This window comes from Pyxicephalus adspersus, chromosome 2 (assembly GCF_032062135.1).
Source record: "Pyxicephalus adspersus chromosome 2, UCB_Pads_2.0, whole genome shotgun sequence".
In the NCBI taxonomy this organism is placed as follows: domain Eukaryota; kingdom Metazoa; phylum Chordata; class Amphibia; order Anura; family Pyxicephalidae; genus Pyxicephalus; species Pyxicephalus adspersus.
In genome coordinates this window covers 60383565-60411138 of record NC_092859.1, presented here as the reverse complement: position 1 = coordinate 60411138, position 27574 = coordinate 60383565, and the positions used below count along the sequence as shown (strand labels likewise).

Genomic DNA, 27574 nt, shown 5'->3' with positions numbered 1-27574 from the left:
ATGCATTTTTTCAATTTGGATGGGCCTCACAACAACTGGAATATCAGGGCTTCAAGCTAGTGGCCAATATGATCACCTTTATAAAATTTTGGTCCCCTATTGGTCTCGTTAAAAGGCCTATTACTCAAATGGGCTAATCTCCCAGTCTCATGGATTGGCCAAAATGACCATTTTACCTAAAATTCCAATTATGTTCCGAACCTTGCCAGTCCGAGTTCCTCCTAGCCATATGTGGGTTTTTCAAAAAAGCATACTGAATTTTATTTGGGAGGCAAGAAACCAAGAATCCCACAAAGTTCGATGTATCTACATAGGAAACACGGTGGGTTAGAGATTCCTAACTTTGCCAAATACTATCAAGCGACCCATATAGCCCGTCACCTCTATTTATGCTGAGTATAGAGCGCCTTTATGGGTGCAACTGGAACAGGATCTGTGCAAACCTGTGGATTTGGCTTCTTAACAAACTTAGATCAGGTCCCCACCTATGCCATATGTTTTCGGTTTGAGAAAATATGCGCTATTCCAGTGTTCTCATGTCACCATTTCTGCCGTTATTGCCTATCCAGAACAACCCACTGTTCCAACCGGGCTGTATATCTCCAAGGGCCTTTGAATGGTGGAGTGCACAAAATTATAATAATGTATTCTCCTTTAATATAGAATTTTAAACTTAAAAGTTGGGATTCTATTAAATCCTTCCATGATGCACCAGGGAAAGAATTTTTCCGGTATATGCAATTGCGGCACTGGCTACAATCACTTATCCGAGATAGAGAAACTCCTTTGCGGTTCTCCGTTATGGAGCATATCTGTCTACGAACTCCTCAGATCCCAAAGTTAATATCAATATTTTACACGAAAATTACAATTTTCACACTTATGTGTTTAAATAAGAAACTGATCCTAAAACATCAAGGCCGGCAGAGGAATGGCTTAGAGCTTAGCCTAGTATGACCTCCTGTTCTATAAACACTTTGACGGTCGAATCAATATAAAAAGTTATGACCAGATGGTACATAGTTCCAGCACGCCTGCAGCATTGTGTAGCTCAGGGTTCTGGTACCTATTACCTGTTATAGGGGATGTCAAGTACCTGGTGATGTCATGCATATCTGGTGGACGTGTCCTTTTGCCATCCGCTTTTGGGCTAGAGTTTTTAAACTTTTGTCTAATATTTTCTCAACTCATGTATCTTGGGGCACCCTGGCTGGCTCTGTTACCTTTTAGTCCAATAAGTTTATCTACTATTAAATTTAAATTGTGTTCGCACATCTTGATTGTAGCTAAACAGACCATAACTAGTAATTGGAAGAAGCAACACCTGCCAATTTTGAAGGTTAAACCTTGAGTGGACAATATGTGTATAAATGTGAAATTGCCCAGTACTGTGACTGATTCCCAAATTAATTTGCACTTATCTGGGAGCCTTGTATTCTATATTCAATGCCCACTTTAAATATGTCCCTGTCCTCTACATGGTAAAATTGGGTTGACAAGATGGTTTGTTTGGGGTGTTATTTGTGTACCTAGAATTCTTCTGTTCTGTATCAAAATAAAAAGAAATAATCCAGTCTTAGTTTTCGTTTTCTGTAATTTTTGCAATTTTATTTTTTATTCCCTTTTTTTGTTACTTTTTTGTTTTTTAAAATATTTTCTGTTATTGCGTTATATGGTACCTGTTTGTTTTTTGTTTTTTTCTGTCCTAATTTGTACCGGGTCTTGTTTTATGCACAATGTTATAATTTTTTACTTATTCAGAAAATTGAATAAAAATTATTGAAACCTAAAACAGAATGTTGTTGAAATACTATGAATAATTTTTGGAACATGTGATTAATTATTTTTTTGGCTGTGTGTATAATTGAACCCAGTTTCTGAGGAACTCCTTCCACTTATTGACCCACTATACCCTATGATCATCTCTCTTTTTTGGCTAATGTGAGACCGACATATCCAGTTATTATTTCACTGATTCTAAAGTAAGTTAAATATTGTTAGCTAAAAATATATATTATCTGATGAATTTTTATGTTTTATGGACTGTTAACGAATAAGTAATACATATCATGTTGTACTCCATTCCATGAATCATGTTCCCGATGAAGCAGTATTTATTTCCGAGAAACTTGTAGTAACTCGTTTGTTAATTTGTTCTATAAGAACATAAGGTGTTTAAAGTATTCGTAAAAATAAATTTTGTTTGTATGTCCATTTGAGAATTGTTTAATTCCTTTAAAGTCCCGCTTTTGTTTTTTGTCGTTTTGCTGTATGTTATGGGATGTAGCTTTGTCTAAATGGTGGATGGGTGACATGCCAAGTGTAAATAGTGCTAGATAGATAAATCAAGCAGTTGTGACCCACTGTCCTATAGTGAGGGGAACAACCTATTGTGAAGCTTTCCTTGATACAGATTCTGAGGAGCAAGTTTCACACTTTTAGAGGCTATGTGTGAGATTTGTTCCTAAGTACTGACTAGCTTGCCATGTAAGAACGTTGCCATTTATGAGTGGGTCTTTGTTCTGTGCATTTCGTCCTTTGCATTTCATGAGCTGCAGCAGTTTAGCAGTATAGTTTGCAAGTCTGTAAAAAGTATTTATCAGGAATATGCAGAAATCCAATAATGTTAAATTTGAACCAGTTGAAGTGTTCCAAGTTTAGAAGATTGGGTTTCATTACACTAGCGACAGAATATAAAAGTAGGATGAGAAGGTCAGGAATTGTTCTTGTGGTAAGGCATGGCAGAGGATCAAAGTTTACAGCCAAGTCTACACAGAACATGTGAAATATCCTGGCGGGTTACAATACTCTGTTACATGAAAACAAGCTAGTACTTATGTGAAAGTCATCAGTACCTCACTGAAAAACTTCATGCAGTGTAAGCCAACAGCATGCATAGCTTCAACAGCACACAACCTCAGGAGACCATTTTGTTAAGACTAATGGAAAGTTCTGTCTGAGCCATTTAAATAGAGTATTTGCAGATAAATAAAGGCCAGAAAATTCAATTACTTATAATTCCCGGATTAAATAAAGGAGACCCACGCTCAGAGAAATATACAGGCTGTCACTGCTGACTGAAACCCCTAAAAATATTAGTTATGTGGCTGTTATGGTTATCAAGTGGTGTCAACATTTCTCAGTAACTGAGCCCAAAAATGGATTTAACCTCCTTTTACAGTTTACAGACTCAAAGTATTTAGCCCACACACAGCAAATTGACTAATATTTTTCAGACAGGTATAGTTGTCAGAAAGGGAAACAACATTTTTTTCTGGTAGATGTTTACTTTAAAACATTGCCACGAAAAAAAAAACAGATAACAAAGATATCAAACTTTTGTGAAGAAAAAGGTCTTTGCTAACTAGGCTCAGGTTCCAGGTAATACCCCCTTAAGTTGCTCCCATGGTCATTGCATCATGGCCACATCCAATGTTCACCATTGTTTTTCTGATTTTCTAAGTAGTAATGAATTGAGTAAATCGGGACCAGTCTTACATGTCTGAAACATTATATTCCAGTGGCAGGCAGAAAAAGCAATCACCAATGAGCCTAAAAAACGAAGAGAGTAAATTCTAGTTCACACTATAGCCCTGAATTTTTAAAGCTCTCCTAATCTGGAGAGAATACACTTCCAGGTTTGCTGGATCACCCAGCTTCACTGATAAAAGTGTATTTTCTCCAGCCATGGAGAGCCTTAATTAATCAGGGCCTATGGGTCTGATTTATTAAAGTTCTCCAAGGCTGGAGAAGATACACTTTCATCAGTGAACCTGGGTGATACAGCAAACCTGGAATGTATTTTTAAAAAGTAATTTGCTATTGGTTAGATAATATTTTTAATCCTGGACCAGATACTTTCCAGGTTTGCTGGATCACCCAGGTTCACTATTGAAAATGTATCTTCTCCAGTCTTGGAGAGCTTTAATAAATACCACTCTCAACAATAGAAGCATCTTAAAATGCATTAGCTAGCTGGAAGTTCTTTTTCACAAGCTTACTCTATTCTTCCCAAACTGTAGACAGATGCAGACAGAAATGCAGACAAATTGTAGACAGACGCATTTTGCGGAAAAAATCCGCTTCTTCAGGAGGGAGGAGAGAAGAAGTCTGATGTTTGTACTTCCTTCCAGCAGCCCTCTTATTAAAAACTGTTGCAAGAAAGGAGGTGGTTATGGCGGCAATGGTATATTCAAATCCCGCTTAGCAAATTAGTGCGTAATCTCTTTCAATTTTCAATATAAATTAGTGATCCTAAGTTTCATGTCCTTCAGTCCTCAAAAAGATATACGAACATACAGGCCAACAGCACAACCATGTTCCTATTCCATCAGTATTCCTTGCAAGTGAGTCAGCGCTGACTCACTTGCAAGGGAAGACGATAGAATAGGAACATGGTTGTGCTGTTGTACACCAAGGTTACCGTAACAATTCTTTATGCTGGTGGTGACAGCCAAAAAAAAAAATTTATATACTACCACTTAAATACTGTCTCAATCTTAGAACAACCTGTTATTAGGAAAATGTTACCAGTCTTCTTTGGGAGGAAACATAATGAGAAAGAGAAAAGCAGTAATACTTTAGATTGTGAGGGACCGTTAGTGATATGGCATGGGACTTTGTACAGCTCTGTGTAATTAGACAGTGCAATATAAATACAAGATAATAAAAAATTGTAAAAGGTTTACCTTTAGTTGCATCTTGAAGCACCAAACTCTCCAGTGAAAGCCAACCTGTATTGAGCCTCTTCACTAGTTTATATGCATTCACAGGATGAGCAAGAAATCCCTCTGGATCAAGAGCAGATTTACTTGTGAGATCTTCTATTTGGGAGGCCCAGCTGTAAAAAAAAAAAAAAAAAAAAAAAAAAAAAAAAAAGGTATATAAATTAAAGTTCTATTTTATACAAATATGATATTTCACTGCTTGAAGCACCTAATATCCTTGTTTCACAAAATTATTTTTTAATAGCACACTTACAGCTCTTAAGGACTTCAGTTTAACCTCCTGGGTGGTCCTTTTTTATGAAAAGAAGTCCATTGTCTTTCATGAAACTTTATTTTATATTGTAGGCCTGTAATTCTTGGGTATAACTCACTGAAATATGTCCAATATTTAATAAATTTAGTATAAACTTTAAATAAAAAAACTTTAAATAAAAAAAACACAAAAAAGTTTTGTTTTTTTTATTTTTTTTAGCTACCCCGAGGGAATACCGCTCAGGGGTTTAAAGAACGCATCCAGGGAGTAGTGAATAATGATTTATACTCTGAATAGTCTAAGGTTATTAGTGGTGTACCCCAGGGTTCAGTGTTGGGACCTGTACTGTTTAACATCTTTATAAACGATATAGAGTTTGGGATTAAAAGTACCATTTCTGTGGACGCAGATGACACCAAAATATGTAATAGAATTAAGTCTATATGGATGTCTATAATCTACAAGCAGACCTGGATGTACGGTTTGATTGGTCATCCAAGTGGCAAATGATATTTATTATTGAGAAATGACGTTTAAGGGGGGATATGATCACTCTGTATAAATATATAAATGGTGCATATAGAGAACTCCCTTCCCAACTATTCACTTTAAGATCGTTACAAAGTACAAGAGGGCACTCTTTGTGTCTGAAGGAAAAGAAGTTTTAAGATCCAGATAAGGAAGGGATTGTTCACTGTAAGGTCTGTGAAAATGTGGAATAGGCTCCCTCAGGAAATAGTTTCAGCAACTATTATAGATTGCTATAAGAAGATAGAAGAAAAAGCTGGATGCTTTTCACAGAATATAACTGGGTATTTAAGCTTTAAAGTAAAGATAACAGAGACTGTTAATCCAGGGAACATCCGATTGCCTCATGGAATCAGGAAGGAATTTTTATTGCCCTGTTGGAGCAAATTGTACCAGGGTTTTTTTTTGTCATTCTCTGGATCAACTATGTCCATATGGTTTTATATCTGGAATATGTTTATTTCCCTAGTGGTTGAAGTTGATGGACTTTTTTCAACCTGACTTTCTATGTAACTATGTAACTTTATGCTATTATTCCTTTACCTTTTGATTTTTCCCAGTCTTTCTTCTTCTTCTTTAATATACACTTTCAGAAATTGTACAAGATCTCTTTCTTTGTATATCAAGTCTGTCATTTGACCTGAAGAATAAACAAAATATGTTAGATTTTTTTCTACAAATATAAACCTAAGAACCAATGATTTACAATTTCCAAAAAAACAAAAATTACAGATCTTGCATGTTACAATGAATTCGAAAAAAAAAACACATGCGGTACAATAAACCATAAGACCAAAGGTGGATTTTCTTTTCGGTTTAAAATAATGAAAAAACACAAAAGTTTTTACTTTAGGTATATTTTAAAATTGTTGTAGATGGGGAAACATGTAGTAGGTGCAACAGCCAAGTATAGGTTAGGTGTTGTGGAATATTCATTACATTTGCTGTGTCCATTGATTTAGCCCAGGAGTGTTAAAGGGTTTTAGGGCTGCTGGACAGGCCTTGGTTGAATTCAACCTCTCAGAGGGAGTTTTTTTCCTGTTTTCTCTTTCTTTTCATAATTCAGTACATACTGTTCTGATAACCAGCCATGAAGAAACAAAAAGAGCTCTAATGGCAGGATATTGTATGAGGAACTCTTTTGCCCAAAAATGAATAATTATATGTGCATATGAAATGCTTAGACAGTGTTAGGAAATCTGTGTTTCTGCTTCTCACCTATCTGCTAAACAAAAACACGTAATTATTTTACATTTAAAGGGATTTGATAATAAAATAAATAAAAGCAAATAGCATGCACTTAACCAACGCAAAATAAATCACATGCACTTCACTGCCCCCCCCCCCCCAAAAAAAAGTACCATGTAATGAGTGAAGCAGGCATATTTATTGGTCCATTTTTGTGCACTGCCTAATTGTCTATTTTTTTTTATATTGGAATGACCTTTCGTTTTAAATCCTGGGTCTGCATGATGATTTTTTTCTTTATAAGAGTTCCCCTCTCACTGTTTAAATGGGTATTTTATAATATGCAAATGCAAAAAAAAACCTAATAAAAGAACACTCAAATGTGGGGAACCAAAATTTCCAATTTAACAGAAACAGAACTGTAGATAGGGCAGGGAGATTTAGATGTTTGGAGTATTCAGAAACTAATACAAACTACGATGCAATACCCTGCAAAAAAATTACTGAAATTGACTTCATAAAAGTTTAGAAGAAGCTACAAAATTTATTGAACGGTTTATACAAGTCCTTGGTGAAACCAATCATTCTACTGCGGTACATAAACACTTACCTATAGAAGTGAAAAACTCTGCTTGGACAAGCCACTGGCAGAAGAGATAAGTGAAAAGCAGACAAATGCCAAGGAACGTCATCTTCACTTACAAAAAAAATTAGTCTGAAAATTAAAAATTAGGCAAGTTCAGGGATTTACAGAACAGCTTTTATAAACAACTTATTGGTAATAATATATGATATGAAAATTGTACAATCCAATATACAATTATTATTAGAAAAATATAAAATTCTATGCTTTTACTAGTTGTAATAAAAAAGAAAGATGTACTTCATGTGTATCAGGTACAAAAATGTACCGACGCTGAATCCTACTCTGCGGTCCTGCCTTATACTTCCTCATCTGAGATGAGAACCATATTTGACATAATTCAGCCAAAGGCACAATGGAATGATATTGCCTTTTTGCAGCCTCAAAATTTTGTCTCGTGCATATTTTAAATAGACATGAGCATGCTGATGAGGAAGGCAAACAGCTTTATGCAATAAACAAAAGAAAAAGGAGATGGCTTCATGTGTTCTAAGTTAACCTTTGTACCCAACGGAAGTTTGGTAACATATTCCCACACAAACATCCATAGATGGCTACTCCAGGGAATAAAAAAAGATTAGCATTATACATAGTTCTCCCCAGCCCCTTTCTGGTGGGTGGGGCACCCAGGTGCCGTTCATCTCTGGCTGCCTAATCCTCTGAACAGATAACAGAGAGGCTGCTCATTTCTCAGTTGTCATCTGTTCAGAGGATTTCAGCACAGTTTTAGCCCCCAGCTTTCAAGATAAAGGGATCAGAATTGTAAAAACTTGTGGAAATACAACATTAGGGTTGCTGTTTCAAAAGCTAGGAGTCCTTAATTGAAAATGTATATTGGGGACCCCTGGGGCCCCTTACATAAAAGAGAGCATTGAGGTGGGGGCCCTAAATGCATACCTACATGTCAAAAAATCCTTAACTGTCATACTATGGTACCCTATCTGCTTCTCTTCTTTCAATCCCATATTACCTAGAATGGTGGGGTGTACAAAACCAAAAAAGTAGGTACAGTAGGGGGACACCTTTGGCTAACCACCCCCTCCCAACTAAAAGAGAGAGAAATTAGGGTTCAAGGTAGAGAAGTTTGGGCAGAGGTTTTTATGTTCTAATGTTACATAGTTACATAGTAGATTAGGTTGAAAAAAGACATATATCCATCAAGTTCAACCACTAGGGAAATAAACATATCCCAGATATAAAACCCTATAAGACATAGTTGGTCCAGAGGAAGGCAAAAAAACCCTGGCACAATTTGCTTCAACAGGGGAAAAAAATTCCTTCCTGATTCTATGAGGCAATCGGATGTTCCCTCGATCAACAGTCATTGTTATTTTTACTTTAAAGCCATAATACCCAGTTATATTCTGTGCTTCTAGAAAAGCATCCAGCTTTTTCTTAAAGCAATCTATAGTAGTTGCTGAAACTACTTCCTGAGGGAGCCGATTCCACATTTTCACAGACCTTACAAGTGAAGAATCCCTTCCTTATACGAAGCCTAAACTTCTTTTCCTCCAGACGCAAAGAGTGTCCTCTTGTTCTTTGTAATGATCTTAAAGTGAATATAGGGGAAGAGAGTTTGCTATATGGACCATTTATATATTTTTACAGGGTGACCATTTCCCCTCTTAAACGTCTCTTCTCAAGGGAGAATAGATTTAGTTCAGCTAATCTCTCCTCATAGCTGAGCTCCTCCATTCCTTTTATTAATTTAGTTGCCCTTCTCTGCACTCTCTCCAAATCAACAATGTCATTTTTGTGAACTGGTGCCCAAAACTGGACTGCATATTCCAGATGTGGTCTGACCAATGCTTTGTACAGGGGCAGGATAATGTCTCCATCTCTGCAGTCTATTTCTCTTTTAATACAAGAAAGTACTTTGCTAGCTTTAGATATTGCAGCTTGCCATTGCATCCCCCAAATGTATTCCCCCTAAAGAGTATGAAGCATGCATGTTATTAGCTCCCAAGTGCACAATTTTACATTTATCTATATAAAATGTCATTTGCCAATTGGCTGCCCAATCAAACAGTACATCCAGGTCTGCTTGTAGATTATAGACATCCTGTATGGACATAATTCCATTATATAGTTTGGTGCCATCTGCAAACACAGAAATGGTACTTTTAATCCCAAACTCTATATCATTTATAGGGATGTTAAACAATTAATGTCCCAACACTGAACCCTGGGGTACACCACTAATAACCTTAGACCATTCAGAGTATGATACATTAAATACAACCCTCTGGATGAGATCTCTATCCATTTACAGATTGACTTTTCTAAACCTATCCACCCTATCCTACATATTAACCGTCTGTGGGGTACAGTGTCAAATGCTTTAGCAAAGTCCAAGTACACTTTATCAACTGCTATTCCACTGTCTGCCTGTTTACTTACTTCCTCAAAAAAGGAAATAAATTTGTTTGGCAACTTCTGTCTTTCTTGAAACCATGCTGACTATCACTTGAAATATTATTTTCTAGCAGAAACTCCTCTATGTGGTTCTTTATCAAACTCTCAATCCTTTCCAACTATGGACGTTAAACTAACGGGTCTGTAGTTACCTAGTAATGACTTTGCTCCCATTTAAAGATAGGAACCACATTGGCCTTACACCAATCCATCGGAGCCTTGCCAGTGACTATAGAGTCTCTAAAAAAATAGAAAAAATTGGCTTTGAAATAACAGAGCACAGCTCTTTGAGGACACATGGATGTAATTCATCAGGTCCTGGTGCTTTGTCAACCTTAATTTTTCCCAGCTGATTCATTCAATCATATCAATTCTGAACCATTGTGACTCATTTAAGGCAGTGACATTGCTTTTATGAATTTGGACTTGAGCTCTGCCATTTCCTTTGTGTATCTAAAAAAAGTTTAGTAAATCTGCCTTGTTTTTATCCCGTTACCAATCCAGCAAAATCCTTTAAGGGGCCTACATGCTCAGAACTGATCTTTTTGCTAATAATATATTTGAAAATTTTTGGGGGGTTTGCCTTACTTTCCTTTGCAATCTGTCTTTCATTTTGAAGTTTTGCACATTTTATCTCCCTTTTATATCTTTTGTTATATGCTTTATAGGTTTCAAATGATGAAGGTGATCCTTCATTTTTTATATTTTTGAATGCCCTTTTCTTGTTCCTTATGGCTTTTTTAACATCAGCTGTGAGCCACATAGGTTTTAACTTTGGCCTCTTAAACTTATTACCCACTGGAATATGTTTTTCAGTTTGCTTTTGTAGAACAGACTTGAAACATTCCCATTTCTGTTCTGTGTTCTTTGAGGACAATATTGTCTCTCAGTCCAAGTCAGAGAGCCGCCCTTAAAAATGCAAAATTTGCTCTCTTAACATTAAATCTTTTATCTTTCCTGTTTTTGCTTTCTGATAACAGCTTACATTAAATTAAATCATATTATGGTCACTGCTACCCAGATTTGTTATAAGCTCTGTATTGTTAGAAAATATTAGGTCCAGCAGAGTATGATTTCTAGTTGGGGCTTCCATGAACTGCACCATAAAATTATCTTGTATTAAATTCACAAATTTCCTCCCTTTTGCTGTTCCTGTAGTGCCATTACTCCAGTCAATGTCAGGGTAATTGAAATCTCCCATGATTAAAACATTTCTACTGTTTGCTGTTTTTTCTCTCTTTGCTGGTAGTTGATTTTCTATTTCTTCACTAGCACTGGGGGGCCTATAGCAGACTCCAATAATTATTTGTGCTTGTTTGCTAGACTTCTAGCAAAGCAGGTGAACAGGCTCTTTAAACCATTGCTGCATTTACCATCGCTGTTTGCCAAATCCTTTTGTTTTTTAGTACAATTAGTACTGCACAATCCAATGTTTGTAACATGGGAAGCTCCTTACAATTATCCATAACCCTCCCCCCAACTATCCCCAATTCACCCTCCACTAGTGTCTGACCCCTAACTAACCTTTTTGCCACTTTATTTCACTGTCCCACTCCCTTCTGTCCTAGTTTAAATATCCCTCCACCATTCCCCTAAATCTTTCCCCTAGTACAGCAGACCCCCTTTCATTTAGGTGCAAACCATCTCTGGCATACAGGTTGTACCCCAATGAAAAGTCAGCCCAGTGCTCTATGAACCCAAACCCTTCCCTTCTACACCAGGACTTAAGCCATGCGTTTAGCTGCCTAAGCTCCCTCTGCCTTTCATGTGTTGCGCATGGCACAGGCAATATTCCAGGGAACATAGCCTTGGTGGTCCTTTTCTTCAGCTTAAAACCTAGTTCCCTAAATCGATTTTTAAGGATCCTCCATCTTCGATCTATATTGTCATTGGTTCCAACATTAACCAAGACAGCTGGGTCCTGTCCAGCCCCTCCCAGTAGTTTGTCCATTCGGTCTACCACATGCCGGACCATGGCACCAAGGAGACAGCAAACCATTCGGTTGAAAGGATCCGGGTGACAAACTATTCTATCCGTCCTCCTGATCATAGAATCCCCTTATGACAACCAATTGTCTTTTCCTTCCTGCATTTCCTTCCTGCTGCTCTCCCGGCTGTTAGGGGTAGCAGTTGCCACCACTGAGTCTGCCACCTGCACATCTTCACATAACTTTGCAAACATGTTGGGGTGCTCAAGCACAGGGCTGTTGCCATGCTAATGAAATTTTAGGGGGGTTTATTCATCTGTTCCCCACTTGCACCTACATTTTCAGTTACCTACCTCCTACCTTCTTATTCTAAATAAATTGGGGTCCAAAGAATAGAGCAGAAAGGGTAGCACAGGATAACAATTATAGTTTTGTGAAAGGTAGCTATAAATTTTGGGGGACCCCCAAGCTTCTTGTTATATACATGGTCCCTGGGGTGCCCCAATTTGCATTTTCAATTTTGGGTTACTACGTGCACTTTCTTATGAAACAACCCAAATGTTTAATTTCCACAAGTTTTTAACTTGTGATCCCCATATCTTGAAATTATTTAGGAAATGTTATTTATTTGTACCGTTTACCCGAAAATAAGATGGTGTCTTTTAATAATTTTTGCTCCAAAAAATGCAATTTTCAGTGGTTGCCTTTTTTTCATGATCAATCAACATTTATTCAAATATAGTCATGCATCACATTTTTGGATCATCATAACTCTCCAAACCTTGAATTTCTTGTGACTCCATTTCCTTTAAATCCACTGGCCTCAATTTCTCATGTCTAGCAATAGCGCTTTCTTTAACCCCTCTGGTGGTAATCCTGAGTGTGGCTTGGAGTTAAATTTCATTACAAAAATTGAGGGCTTACCTGGTCCTCGCGAGCACGCGGTGTCCTCCAGCGATTCCGTCTGGCATCTGCGTCCCCTGGCCTCACATCCCCGCTTGTGAATGTTGGAGACGTGAGGAAAGGAGATGCAGATGCCGGGCAGACATGCAAACGTGTGCGCAGGCGGCGTGTGTACGTTGGGGGACGGGACCAGCGGGAAATTTTAAATTATAAGTATTTTTAAATGTCAAATGTACTGATTTGACATTTAAAAATACTAAATTAAATATACTAAATCCACAGCCTCCTGGGGTATTTGTATCACATATCCCAGGTGGCTGTAGGCTGCTCCTTTTATGCATGCCCAACATTGGGAATGTAACATCAGGGGCTTTCCTGTAATGTAAAAAAAAGTGCTCAATCTCACGCATGTGCAATGAGATCAGCACTTGATAGAACCTTGAGCATAGGAAAGAAGAGGGAAGCTGAGGAAGCGTGGGACTCGCTGGGCTCAGTTTGTGGACAGATCAAAAGAACTTTTATTTTTCCACAAAAGTTTTATGTTATCTAGATAAAGCATAGGAAGTCCACATCTGAAGTTAGGCTAAATTCACACTGGTAGTAAGGTTTCATTTGCTGCATTTAGCTCTTACTTTCCTCTTGCCAGGAACCACTGCTGCTTGAAAAAACTGCTAGGTCTAAAAAAAAGCCTGTAAGTCACCACCTGTTACCAATGCCGGGTGCCTATCAATTACTAAGTAGTACTAAGAAGGGGTAAATGGCATTTTTTTATTGCTAATGTGAACTAAGCATACCATAGTGATCACACTATTACACTATTAAATATGGAACACTAGGCAGTTGGATCAAAATACACAGTACTGAACAGTTGGGGCATAATACCAAAAAAAAAAAATGAAAAAAATTGTACATTCTAACAAGCCAGGCATTAGAAAGGTAGAACAAAATTTTGGGGGTTGGTAAGAACACTGACACAATAAGGAAGAACACTGTTATGCATTTATTAGTATGTCCAGAGGGGACACCAAAACTAAATCCAAAGCTGAAAACTTTTGGTTAGTTTTGAGTAAAGGTGGGAATTCCTAAAAGCCTAGTCAAGTTGTGTTATTTTTTTTTAATCATTTTTTTTACAAAGGCCAAAACTCATTGAAAAGATTTTTTTCACTTCCTGTCTTGGGCAAAACAGAAAGAAAGAGATTGCTTTAAATTGAGGAAAACCAAATTTTAGACAGCTATAAATGAAATGAGTGTTCTTTGTAGTATAAATAGCTATAATTCATTCATTATTCATTCCATTTAGGACTACCCTGTCCGCAGGGTAAAATGATGCACCATTTACCAGATATTTCAGAACTGTCCCTTTGTTAAATGAAGTAGAAAAATAATTAATCTGCTGGCACTAAAAATAGACCAATAGGCACTAAAAAGGTACAATTGGGAAAGGGATTTGACCATAATTGTACTTGTTATAGTAACATAGATATATCTTAATACTGTATCTTCCCAGTTGTAATATTTCATGACTGATTTACTCCTGTGGTATTTAATCTATGTAATGGGCTAGATACATTTTTCCTGAGACAAATGATTCGGATCCTCTATGGATAAAATCTACAGTGTATACCCTAAAGTCCGCCAATGTCATTCAGAGATATGCTGTGGTTGATCACTTAACGACCCAGTGAGGATGACCACGGTCATTTCCTATGAAGGGGGACAAGGGGGAATAATTCCTGGAAAGAAAATGTTGGAGGGATTATTCCTGGAAAAGAATGTTCATTTATTCTAGTGCTGCTGCAAATAATCACAAAAGATTGATTCCAGTGACAAAAATGTATGCCTAAAACTTTCAAAAAGTTTGTCATCAGCTTTTTTTTCTCTTGGAAGGCACTAGTGGATAGTGATATGTGCTGATAAAAAGTGTGTAACAATCTCCAATGTTTAGGACAGCAAGAGTTTGGTATACAGTTTACATGAGGGTACAGCACTATTTTCTAGTATAACCCAATATAAACCAAGGTTTTCTATTGGTAGTTTCAGGTCAAAAAAATTCTTAGTTTATGCAGCAAGTCATTAAACAAGACTAAGGCTAGGTCTACACGGACGTTTTTAAAAACGCATGTAAAGGATCCTACTGCGTTTTTATGAGTTTGTATGTCTTTTTATTAGCATTTTAAAGCTTGCCTTTAAAACTCTGGAAAACGTCTATGTCTCATTTTTCTGCGTTTTTAGGGCGTTTACGTTTTAAGTGCTTATAAACAACAGAAACACCCCATTGAAGTCAATGGAAGCGTTTACCTGCATTTATGGTCGTTATAGATACGTTATAGATAATGCTCATAAACATGCCTCAAGGAAACGGTGTTGATTAGCCCATTGGAATGCATGGGAATTTCAAACATGGGCTTTTAAAGCCTCAGGTTAAACGCTGGGGAAAACGTCCATGTAGACTAAGCCTTAACAATACATGTGCATATTCTAAATGTTTAAAATAAAAAAATATTAAAAAACACTAAAGCTTTATATTGAAATTAGTTACCTGAAGAAAAGTAATGCTAGACAAACCATGGCAAGTAATAAAAATGATTTCCTATCATCCTACGTGATCTGTATTTGTTGTTTTTAATATGTAGAAGCATATTACATTACCGACACATAAACATTTCCATATATTTCCGTACTTGCAGAGTGTTTAGGGGATAAAATATAAATAAATGAGCATGTTCTAAAAATGTACCAACTTATCTCTTTTAATATTTTGCCTTGAAATTCGAGGGGGGAAAGGCAAGGACTGCATTTAATATTGCAAACAGACACAAACACAAACAAAGTCCAAGACTTGGAAAATAAATTATTAATTCACTTTTACAGATGTACAAATGCTTGAAAAAAAAGTTCTGTATTAGTTGACGCTTGCATATTTTTCAATCTGTTATCAACTAATTTTGGTCTCTTTTGTACATTACAGCATATGAATTACTTGAAGCTTGTCTGAGCTTGTGACAGAACACCATCTGCAGAAGTTCACCAGGTAAGATAAGAATGTCACTCCCAAAATGCTTATTCAGTTCAAATTATTAACACTTGATTATGTGAGGACATGACAAATCAGCAATTTTCGCTAATGAAATATTTAACATTAATTAAGCATGTTGAAGATTTGAAAACTATAAGGTTTTACATGTATTTTAAAAGCCCCCATGGTCATCTAAAAAGGCATACCCTAGTAGAATATACTGGAAAAAGGAATCTGTGGGTGCCTACAGATTTATTCATATTGCTCAAGGAAGCCCTGGAATACCACTCTATAGGCACTATAAAAAAAATTGTCACAAACTCCTTTAGTTAAAAGCTTGGGTCAGTAATGTAACTTATATATAGTGTAGTCCATTGCTGTTACAGACCACCCTCTTCCTTTGGACATATTACTCTGACCTCTCCAACACAGATAGACTTTTTACCCATTAAGGGTGGTGGAAACCAGCCAGAGAAAGCTGAAGATATTAAACAGAACCTTTTGCTCATGTCCACTAAAACAATTTTACTGTTTGAACTACTGTTTGAACTACTAAACAACAACAAAAGTTACTACTGTATGTTGTGATAAGGATTACTTCTTTTGTTCCTTTTCTACACTTGAACAACAATCATATTTTATATCTGATATTTCAATAATTGCTTTTCTCGTAATGTGTTTTTTTATTATGTGGCACAGAACTGTGGGACAAAAAAAAAATGTCCTTTATCTACAGCTGGACACAAAATGAAGCATAAAACATCTTTGCCCCGAGAGGCACATATTCTTTTTCAGCTGGGCTTCACAATACCTTGTCAGAACAAATAATGCTGCACAGCAGATGAGTAACCAGGAGTCTGGCCAACTCTTTATATATTTTTCCCTTCTGGAACATTTGTAAGACACAATTAGCATAACCCAGGTTCATATATTTGGTCTGCAAGTAACATAGTAGTCTGTACAAATACATCCAGAGCTAAGCTACAATCATCTGCACAATATGTTTGGAAAAGACAGTTAATATCTTTTCCCTTATAAAGGGGAAGGGAAAATATGAGTACATTATTTATGAACTATTTTAGTTCTGCAGATAGCCAGAAAATGGAAATAGAAAGCACACTAAAGAAATCTAAATTTTTAACGACCAGCAAACTTTGTTGTTGTTCAAAGATATAAATGCTTTGCCATCTATTTTATTTGCTCCTTTTAGGTGGTTTGACCATTAACACATCTATCTAACCCCAAGCCATCAACTACTTAAAGAGGAGCTAAACTAAAACAGCCCAAAAAAATACACTGACCTTCAATCCCGCAGAACAGTCCGATCCCTCCAGGGGCGTCTTGCATTTGGTCCCGCGTCGTCCTGGCATTTGTCCCAGAGCCGGCGCCCCCCGGACACTGCCATCTTCGTCTTTTCTTCCGATCTGGGCATGCATGAGATCGCCAAATGTTTTTTTCCCCCACGAAAAGGCTCTTTCTGCGCATGCCTGAAGCTCCCAAAAGCCTCCCGGGATGCCTGACATAGGTATCCAGGGAGGCTTTGCGCTTTCATTCATTCTCGATCCCCTAGGCAATCGAGAATTGGGGGGCGGTGCTGCACTTTTTTTTTTATATAAACAGTGTTGCACCTTAAAAAAAAAAAATAAAAACCACAGAATTTTTACCTTACATGAAAGGGTTTCCTACCCTTTTATGTAAAGTGAAGGCTGGAGAGGATACACTTTCATTGGTTGCTGACGCCATATTAGAGAGAGAAGAGCTTCATACTTAATTTACAATGAAATTATAAATGGCACATTTATGATTATCTCTTGATAAAGCCTTGCATAAAGTATACTTTCACTGGGACAATCAATGGTTATAAAACATTGGCACACTGTAGAAAACAAGCAGCAATGTAAGAAATGTTGTGGCTGTTTATACACAACAGTATGGTGGCATACTGACCACCACTGAACAATGTACCCAAAAATGGCAATGTGTACAAGAATGTTGGGTTACAAAAATCACACACTGCCAAAGGCTCTACCATAAAGATAGCCGGATTCTTACAGAGGGATTGCCAGGGACTGACTTGCCAAAGAGCCTCAGCCATAAAAAAGACAACTCAGTATAGAAATATTGACCTATCAAAAACTTTCCAAAACAAAATCTGATAGACTTAAAGACACTTTATTTTATTTCTATTTTAAGCTGTGGGAAGATCCTTTATTTAATTACCTTACTCTTTTGCAGGCAACCATATAGAAAACAGTTACACTTTTTTCACATTTTAGTGAAAAATATATAGCTGCCAGCAGAGGGCAAAAAAAGCCCTCCCAAGACCTTCAAAATGACCAGGAGCAGGGAAAATTTTAAGAGATGACACTGTTCGTATGCTTACTGAAAGTGTAAATGCTACAAGACACATATGCTGGCTACACAACATTGTATAGGACAATTCAACCTTCTAAACAAATTTGTAATTTTTTTTTTTAATTGTAAAAAATGAATTTGGGGAAGGAACATTTTGAAAATGCTAACAATAGGAAAATCATTTTTACAATTTTCAGGTGAATAAAATAAAGAATGATAATTTTATTTTCTCCTAGGAGTGGATATAAACACAGAGCTGGCTGGGGCAGCGATCCCATTCCAAATGAATGCGTCTCCAGAAGACACTAGGCTGCTTTTCAGCACAGTGCGCCCGAATGCTCCTAGAAGAAATATGCAAGACATGTACAGGAAAATTACAGGTAGTCCCCAGGTTACATACGAGATAAGGACTGTAGGTTTGTACTTAAGTTGAATTTGTATGTAAGTCAGAACAAGTACATTATTTTAATAAATGCAATTAGGACAGATGTTCGTCTCAACATACTATTAGGCAGCATGGTGTCAGTTACTGTATAAAATCCTCACTGTGAGTTAATCACAAAGCAAAAAGCAAGCTGTGCTTTGATATGCAAAAAGAAACTGCTTAAAGAGCTTGCAGAACAGCAAAAGAGGTTTTCTGCAAGTCATGCAAACCGATTGCAATTAATGTCACATAGTCAAATATTTATTGGACTGCCTTTAGCTTTGATAACAGCATGCATTTGCCAGGGTATCATTTCAATAAGTGTATGAAATGTCACATCATTTGTTTCAGTCCAGATTTGCATTTATCTTTCGCTAAGATTTTGTATTGCTAATGAGGGGGTTAGACTGCTCTCCCCCAGCATAGTACATCCCAAAGATTCTCATGGTGTTAAAGTTTGGACACTCCAGGTCATACCACTTTAACACAGGCACATATGGGCAGAAATATCTGCTCATTACATACAAAAGCTGTGCTTTTGCTTGTAGTTATACACAATAGGATTGAAAAGGTGTCAAAAGGGGGTGAAAGGGGTTTTAGGCTGTTTAGTAAGCAAAGAAAATTGTTAATCTTGCAAGGTTTCACACAGCTTAGTGAATAAGGTCATGCTTTGATAGCTTTAAGTGCAAGCAAAAATCATGTTATCACATTGCTTTGCATGTGATTGATAAGTTAATTTTCATCACATTTAGTAACTCGTTTAGTAAATCCATCCTTCTTTATTGATCCTCATCCAATCAATCATTCATATGACTATCTGAAAACAATGCATTTCACAATGGAAAGAAACAGTACTGGGTCACACAGGGATTGAATGTACAATCTTAAAATTGTAGAAACAAAATTTCCGGTTCCGAGCGTCTCATGTGAAGCAGCAGGACACAGAGGCTCCTGCATACCCCAGTGAAAAAGCGGCTAAAAACTCAGTGGAGCACTTGCATAAACCAAGGAACAACACTGCCGCCGATACTGCACACGTGGATGGACAAGTATTTGGGAAAGTCAGCGTCTAAAGGAGCGGCGGCTCACACAGGTAAGCAGGACTCCCAGATGGTGAGTGGGGCTAAAATGCAAATGGGGAAAGAGTCTAGGCTGACAAGTACTCAATCCCCTAAAACCACAGATGAGGATATTAATATCAATATGCCTGACTGTTCCAAAATAGCAGATGCAGTAGCGGCCATCTTAACTCCAACGCTGCAGGAAACAATAGATAGAGCCATTGGGAAAGGAATACAGCCCCTGAGGCAAGATGTAAAAGCTCAATCTACACAAATTACCTCAGCAGAAGCACGTATATCAGCATTAGAGGATAATTTAAATGCAGTAAAAGTAAAATTGGCAGCGATGGAAGTAAAGCATGCTAATATGTTGTTGAAACATGATAATATGGATGGATAATAAAGCTAGACTGAATAATATGAGAATTATAGGTCTACCAGAAAGTATTAAGCCAATGCAATTACAAGAAATCTGTGCAAATGTTATTCTTGATTTATTGGGCATTCCACGGGTATGCAAAGTAGAATGGGCACGTCTGGGCCCTTTCAAAAATGAAATTAAAAAGGCGAGACCTGTAATATCCAAAATACCTGGATTATACAGAACGTACCTTGATTATTTAGGCATATATAGCAAAGAGAACTTTGAGTATGAATGGACATTCCTTGGTAATTTTTGCAGATTATTCAGTTTACGTATCACGCAAACACAAAAGTTTCAGCTCAGTTTGTTCAAGACTTTATCAACATGGAATCCGATTTACATTAGCATATCCGGCTACATTGCATATTAAAGATCAACAAGGACACAAGTATTTTTACACAAATAGAAGAGGCAGCTGAATGTTAAAATCTTAAAGCAGCCAAGCTTGGAATTAGCACAAGTTGAATTGCAGGAAGATATGCTTCCTTTGCAAACCTCTAAAAAATCTACAGGAGTAGAGGCCAAACAACAGAGATCGACAGATAGAAATGCCTCACATAAACAAACAGGACATAACCCAGAAAAAAATCATTAAAATAGCGGGGCCAGTTTTGTTAGAAGAAAAATGTTCCAATATGTTTACAAGGTGGATAAAGGTTTTTTGTTAGGGGTAAGAGCCTTAAATTTGTAAAAGATGAAGATTTTAATGGTGAATATTTCTATGAGGAGAAAAGAAAGTCCACTAAAAGGATTATGTATGTGTTTGTGTGTTTTGTTAATTGTACTATTTTGATTGTGTGTTACATGTTTCTTAAAAAGTTGCAAATCATTACCTAGGAAATGTCTTAAAATATATCAAAGATGAATATATCTGTTTAGACACTACAAATATCAGCTGAATTGGTCATTTGAGAATAGGATAAGTGAACAGATACATATACAAAATATGAGAGAGTATAATACAGAAGATAGAATGTGCATTGGGAGAAATTCGCTTTATGAAAATAATATCATGGAATGTTAAGGTGCTAAGATCCATCCCCACACAAAAGAATGGCTATATTCGGACACCTAAAAAACTGCATGTTGATGTAACATTATTACAAGAGACACACTTAGACACTATGGACATCCATAGAATGAGAAAACTATGGGTGGGAGAAGTGCAATGGTCATTTCAGACCAAAATTGCCAAGAATTGCATAAAAGGAAAAGTGAGTTTGATAACTGGGGAGAAAGATATGAACAGTTAAAACAGAAGATGGTAGATGCTAGAATTAATAGATTTGGTAATAAATCAGGCAAAATGCTGGTGAATTCAACTAAAATCCCATCTGGAGGAGATAAATTCCTTCTTTGCCACATTTTACCAACAACTGTATAAAAAAACCTCTATAGATGATGAACAGGCAGAAGATTTTATGGAAAAACTGAATTTTTCCAGGTTGTCGGATATCCAGAGGGAAATGTTAAATGCACCAATTACGTTAATGGAAATATGATCAATAATATCTGGTCTAGCAAATGGGAAGTCACCTGGCCCAGATGGATATACAGCAGAATTCTTTAAAATGGTAAAGGATGACTGGTCCGCAGTTCTATATGAGCTTTATAATAATATGTGGATATCGGGCAACTACTTCAACACGGGTGAAGAAGCCTATATTAGAATGTTGCCAAAAAAGGATAGAAATCCTATGTAAATGGAATCATATAGGCAGATTTCAATGATAAATGTAGATGCAAAAATTTTGTTAAAAATTATGGCGGATAGGTTAGCTTCTATATTACCACAGTTGATATCTCCTTCCCAAGTGGGATTTGTGGGGGGATGCTCAGCAGTGACAAATATCCGGAAAGTATTGGTAGTTCTAGAAACTGATAAAGTACAACCAGATAATGATATTGCAATCATGGGGATCGATATTGAAAAAGCATTTGATAATGTCAGTATACAATGGCTATTTAAAGTATTTTTTAAAAAATGGCTTTAAAGGTGCATATTTACAATAGATACAAAATATGTACCTTTCACCTAAAGCCCAAATACGTACAGCAGGTAATATATCTGACACATTTGACATCCAAAAGGGAACTCGGCAGGGTTGTTCACTATAACCTTCGTATTTTAATCTAGCGTTAGAACCTTTAGTACGGACGATTGAGACGACACTAAATTACATGAAGTAAAAATAGGGACACAAGAAATAAAAGCTGCGTATTTTGCAGATGATATTGTGCTATTTACAGCTAAACCAGTCTCTGACATATGTTATATCCAATAATTGTTTCAGATATTTAGCAAAATCTCAGGTTTGAAGATTAATATTGGAAAAAGTGAAATACTACCATTAACATATAATACTAAAAAACCATGGGATATAAATATTCTCTTTACAATAGCAAAGTCAAATATACTACTAAGACATACAGATATACAAATGCTGGATAGGGCATTCAGTAGGTTCCTTTGGAAGGCATTTCTAACCACAATGAATATAACTTATCAAGCTACTAAATGTGCAGATCATCGGGATGTGTACCAAAAAGTGATAAATCATTGGTATTTAACGCCGGTTAAGATGGCGCACTTCTCCAGATCTGCCTCAAATTTATGTTGGAGAGAGTGTGGTAGTCTTGGCTCTTTGCATCATATTTTATGGGATTGCATTTCGCTCAGATCCTTTTGGAATCAAGTATTTATACTGATCTCAGAAATTCTGAATATCTATATTCAACCTGAAGTTAAGCTTGCGATTTTACATATAGGGGTGGAAGATTTCCCCATGTATACTAGATCGGTTATTATTCATGTGCTCTTGAGTGCTAAATTGTCTATACTACGCAAATGGAAGAGCCTCCATGTGCTGTTGATTTCCGAAGTTGTTAAAAATATTAATGAGCATTGTTCGTATGAACGAATCTTTGCTTTATCTCAAAACCGATTTAAAGTATTTCTTAAACATTGGGACATATGGTTTAAACATAAGAAATGTGTTCTTAACAACTCTTTCTAAAACAATAAGAGGTACTGTTATACTTAGTTTATTTTAGTGTGATGTTGGATATGTTTGTATTTAGATTTAATACTGGCTGGTATATGACTATGATTGTGTTTGTTTTTATGTTTCTTTTTGTGTGGATCTTTCTTTTTTCATGTGTGTTCTATATCTTTCTTATTTTCTCTATCTTCTTTTATTCCTTCTTTCTTGGTTAGTCACCAGTGTGGTGATTTCTTTACTATCTTATGAAAAATTGGGATATGTTTCATTACTGTGTACGGATGTTTTATATGCTGTTGTAATTTGTATTGTATATCCTTCAATAAAGAAAAATTCTTAAAAAAAAAAAAAAAAATGGATTTACCCAGGAGCACCCACTTTGCAAGGGGTAATCACAATGTTGAGAACAGTTTTAGAGAGAGAAAAATTTGAAGTAGAAAGAGCGGAAGATGCACAAATCATTTGTTTTTTTAAAGTGTGGGATACGTTTATAGAGAAAGTACTAAATGGTCAAGAAAGAAGAATAATATGATAGGTTTAGATATTCAACTTGGGGTGTTACACATGGATTGTCTTAAAATGAATATTCGATAATTAATTCTCTTTTGTGTGTTAAAATTATAATTTAGTAAAAGTATTTGGGTACTGGTCTAAGGTTTCTTCTTGGAATGGTTTTAGTCAGATTATTAATAATACAATAATAATACAATAATATTAATAATAATAATAATAATATTAATAATACAAGGAAAATGTAAAAAATGATGTAATATTCGTCTTTTTTTTTTTTTTTTTTTTTTTTAGAAACATTGGGTTTATGAATAAATTAAAAAATTTAAAGTATGTAATTAACATGTAATTGTCTAATTATTTATTAAGTAACAAGCTTCTCTTTCACTTTACTAATTATAGGGAAAAAACAGGAAATGACAAACTCAGTTGTAGAGCACCATTACCTCCTGGCTTGCCCATTCTTCCATTGAGTACATCAGCCTATACTGAAATCTTGGGACACATCAACTGAACATAGTCAATAATCTACTGACCCTAAAACAACTGTAGACATTTGCAGCTCAAGGTTAACCTTCTTTGCTTGTTTCAGTCAGTTTTGTGTGGCTTTGTTTCATGCTAGATTTGAGTAGTCATTTGTGAATGCATGTTATAGTTGTAAAGCCACATGAAAATGTTAAACAAAACTTTTTTTTTTAAAATGCATAGTCACTGAAGTATATTCCTGAGAAAAACAAACACTTGATGCATGAAACAATTTATAGAGAACCTGAATTTCAATTGATTTTTTTTTCAATTAGAGATCCAAGTTTTTTGAGATGTAAAAACCAATGATAGCTTAAAGCAGTGGTCCCCAACCTTTTGCAGGTCACTGACTACTGAAAGCATGGACTCCAGACCGCCCATGATGACATCATGATGCCAGAACCCGCCAACTCTCCCATCTCTGGACACAACCTCCCCATCACAATTGGACACTTAACATTATTTTTATTCCTGGTGATCAGGACAACTAGAAAAAATGAATCTGCCTGGATAGAGATAGATGTGTGACAATGGTTCTAATCCCTCAACACTCAATATTTTGCCTTAATTATACTATAACCTACAGTTTAAAGCTGTCAATTTAAAAGTGAAAGTATGACTAAATTAACACATTTTTCTTGAAGGACTATATAAAGTGGTGGGTGATAGGTCAGAACCACTGCCAGGTTTTCAAAGCTGTCTGTGCCTAGTAGAAAAATTCAGTAAACCCACAAATTTGTCATACCATGCTAGCTTTGAGTAGTCATCTGTGAATGCATGCCATAGATGAAAAAGCCACATGAAAATGTTAAACAAGTTTTAAAATGCAGTCACTGAAGTATCTTCCTGGGAAAAATAAACACTTGATGCATGAAAACAATTTATAGAGAACCTGAACTTCAACTGATTTTTTTTTTTTCAAGAAGAGATCCAAGTTTTCAGAGATGTGAAAACCAGGGATAGCTTAAAGCAGTGGTCCCCAACCTTTTGCAGGTCGAGGACCATTAAATCAGAAATGTACCTTCACTCCTCGATATTAAATCACTAAAACCAATATATTATGCTCTCAAGGACAGTGCAGATATAGCAGAATGACTGCATAGTTGTCTACATTTGAAAGACACATTAATGAAGATTAAAAATAAATATAACTATTAAATATAACTAAAATCACAAAATTAGTTAAATATTGTAAAAAAAATTAAAAATATATAAAAAAATTTAAATAATATTATAATAATTAAGACAACAAAAAAAGTGTGACATTTTGTGTACAGTTTTGTAACAGGTAAACTTCCACAACTCTAACAGGGACATAAAATGAACAATATATCCCAGGTCAAAATTTTTAAGGGCGTGAAATTCTTATCTAGGTATTTATTGTTCCGTGTTCTACAAAGCCAGTAACAAGTACATGAATGTGTTACTGTAGAGTTTTCTCAAAGACTATTTAACATGAGCAAAGATGGGTGGTGGAGGAGGAGCTTAAGCCTCCTTTAGCTTAAGACTAAAGTTAGCGGATTGCTGTAACACCAATATAGATCGCAATATTCTCAGATCCTGACCCCCTTACCTCCTTCCAACCAAGAACAGTGAGTCTGACTCTGTATCAGCCTCTAGTTTTCCTTTGTACAGTAGAACTCAAACTGGGAGAATAAGGCTACATTTGCAGGAAGTGTACCTAGAACTGCTGGGTGACAATAGCTCCGCCCCCTAACCCTTGCTTTTCCTAGTGGAAAGCATTCTTCCATTGAATGAATTGGAGCTCTTGTTGCAAGGGATAGCAATAGTAAAGGAGGCAGAGTAGTCATCAGCTAGCTGCTCTGTAGACATATCATGTAAATGCAGCCTAAAGGTCAGTACTCTGAGTCAGTTAGACTGCAAATATGCACATGTGATGCCAAAAAGAGCACAGCAGAGAAAAATGGATGATCTCATCAGTGTGTTCCTTTTATTCAGTCACAGGCTGGAAGAAGGGAGGTAACCTAACTCTATTGCTTAACTGTAAAGGACAAAATAAAGGTCACCAATTTTCTTCTGGTGTATGAAAGGCCATACATAAATATCAGGTCCAAATGGAAAAAAAATACAAACACTACGAAAAGTATACCAGACCCTATAAAGGTTTTCAAGCAGCTTAAATCACACAAAAATTAAACGACAACTTTACTATGTGTCAGTATTCCTTGTTTATAATTTCCAAATTCCAATTTTGAGAACAAACACATGTGAAGCATGATCTGCCTGCATCACCCTATTCCCTGCCAAGATCTGCAACTGTTAGTAATTATAGGCAGAAAATTAAAAATATTCTTCTTTCTTTAGTTTGTAAATGAACATAAATTTACCAGACTAGAGACTGAGGCTTACCATATAACCAAGTTTAATTTTCACATTATTTTTATTATTTATATGTGGTCACTTTGCTTTGGAAAACAGTTAACACACTAGTAAAATGTGTTTGGAAACATACAAAATAACAGTTAGCTTATTCCAACAACAATACCAACAGTAAATCAGTTAACAGGAACTATAATGATTTTGACTAAATGTTCAGTTTAAAAATGTACTGTGACAATGTGGGCCTGATTTATTAAAACTCTCCAAGGCTGGGGATGATATACTTTCATCAGTGAAGCTGGGTGATCCAGCAAACCTGAAATCGATCTGGTCCAGAATTGAAAACATTTGCTAAATCCATTCCAGGTTTGATGGATCACCCAGCTTTCCTGATGAAAGTGTATGCTCTCCAGCTTCGGAGGGCTTTAATAAATCAGGCCCTGCGTATCTGAAACCTAAAACTGGATAACTGGTGTAAGAGAAGGTAATCATTTTAAGTAGGGTATTTGAACATAGAGATATTCATGAGATATTCCACCTGCTTGCGTAATAAAGAAAAACATTTGTAATATTTTCTGCAGCTCCAAATGTGACAAATGGTTGGTGGTTTTAAATACCACCACAAAACATGTCCCTGGAATATTGAACAGTAAACTCAGCTCAGTGTAGGATGCCATGTTATGCCAGACACAGGAGTTATGTCAATCTGGCCTGGACAATTAAGATTGCCGAAGATCTGGTACCTGAAAGAAGACCAGGTGAAATGAGAAGTCAAGTACATTTATTATATTGCTGAAGGGATATCACCTATCCTATCTCCTCTGCAATAATGGATCTGCCTGATCACAATTTATTAACTTTGGTTCTGCTTAAACACACATTTAAAGCCCAAGATTACCATATTTTTTGCAACCCTGACAGAAATATACAATTCTTTTTATATTTTCAAAAACTTAGTGAAGCTAACCACCCTCAGGACCCACATACACTTGCAACTCCTTGATAGGGTAACAATGTCCACAATTTTCAGACAGATAAATAAAGAAATCTAGCTATAAATGAACCATGTTAAAATGGCAAAGCCCCAGATCAAGATGACCTTTAAATCTTCTACTATAAAATGATTTTTTCCAAATTCTGATCTCTTACAAAACACTAATCATATTCTGTACAGGAAACCCGTTTCACCCCAACTGCTCCAAGGTACTCTAGCATTGATCCCCAAACCCAAGAACCTCTCAGCTCTAAAAACTGAAAAACTATAAACCAGTCATGCTGCTCAACACAGACCTTGAAATATCTATTGAAAAGCCTACCTAACTGCCTAAAGAA

General features: G+C 36.2%; 1 protein-coding gene across 6 annotated transcripts in view; it reads right to left on the bottom strand.

Moving 5' to 3' along the window:
- The window catches only part of P4HA2 (prolyl 4-hydroxylase subunit alpha 2), an 88406-nt gene that overhangs the window by 46939 nt on the left and 13893 nt on the right, over positions 1 to 27574 (bottom strand). For all 6 annotated transcript variants that reach the window (XM_072400848.1, XM_072400847.1, XM_072400850.1 and 3 more), the window contains 3 exons: positions 7307 to 7411; positions 6052 to 6148; positions 4689 to 4840 (listed from right to left, as the gene is read on the bottom strand). In XM_072400848.1, the coding sequence (XP_072256949.1) occupies positions 4689 to 4840; positions 6052 to 6148; positions 7307 to 7388 (331 nt within the window). In that variant the 5' untranslated portion in view covers positions 7389 to 7411. The remainder of the gene's footprint in view (positions 1 to 4688; positions 4841 to 6051; positions 6149 to 7306; positions 7412 to 27574) is intronic.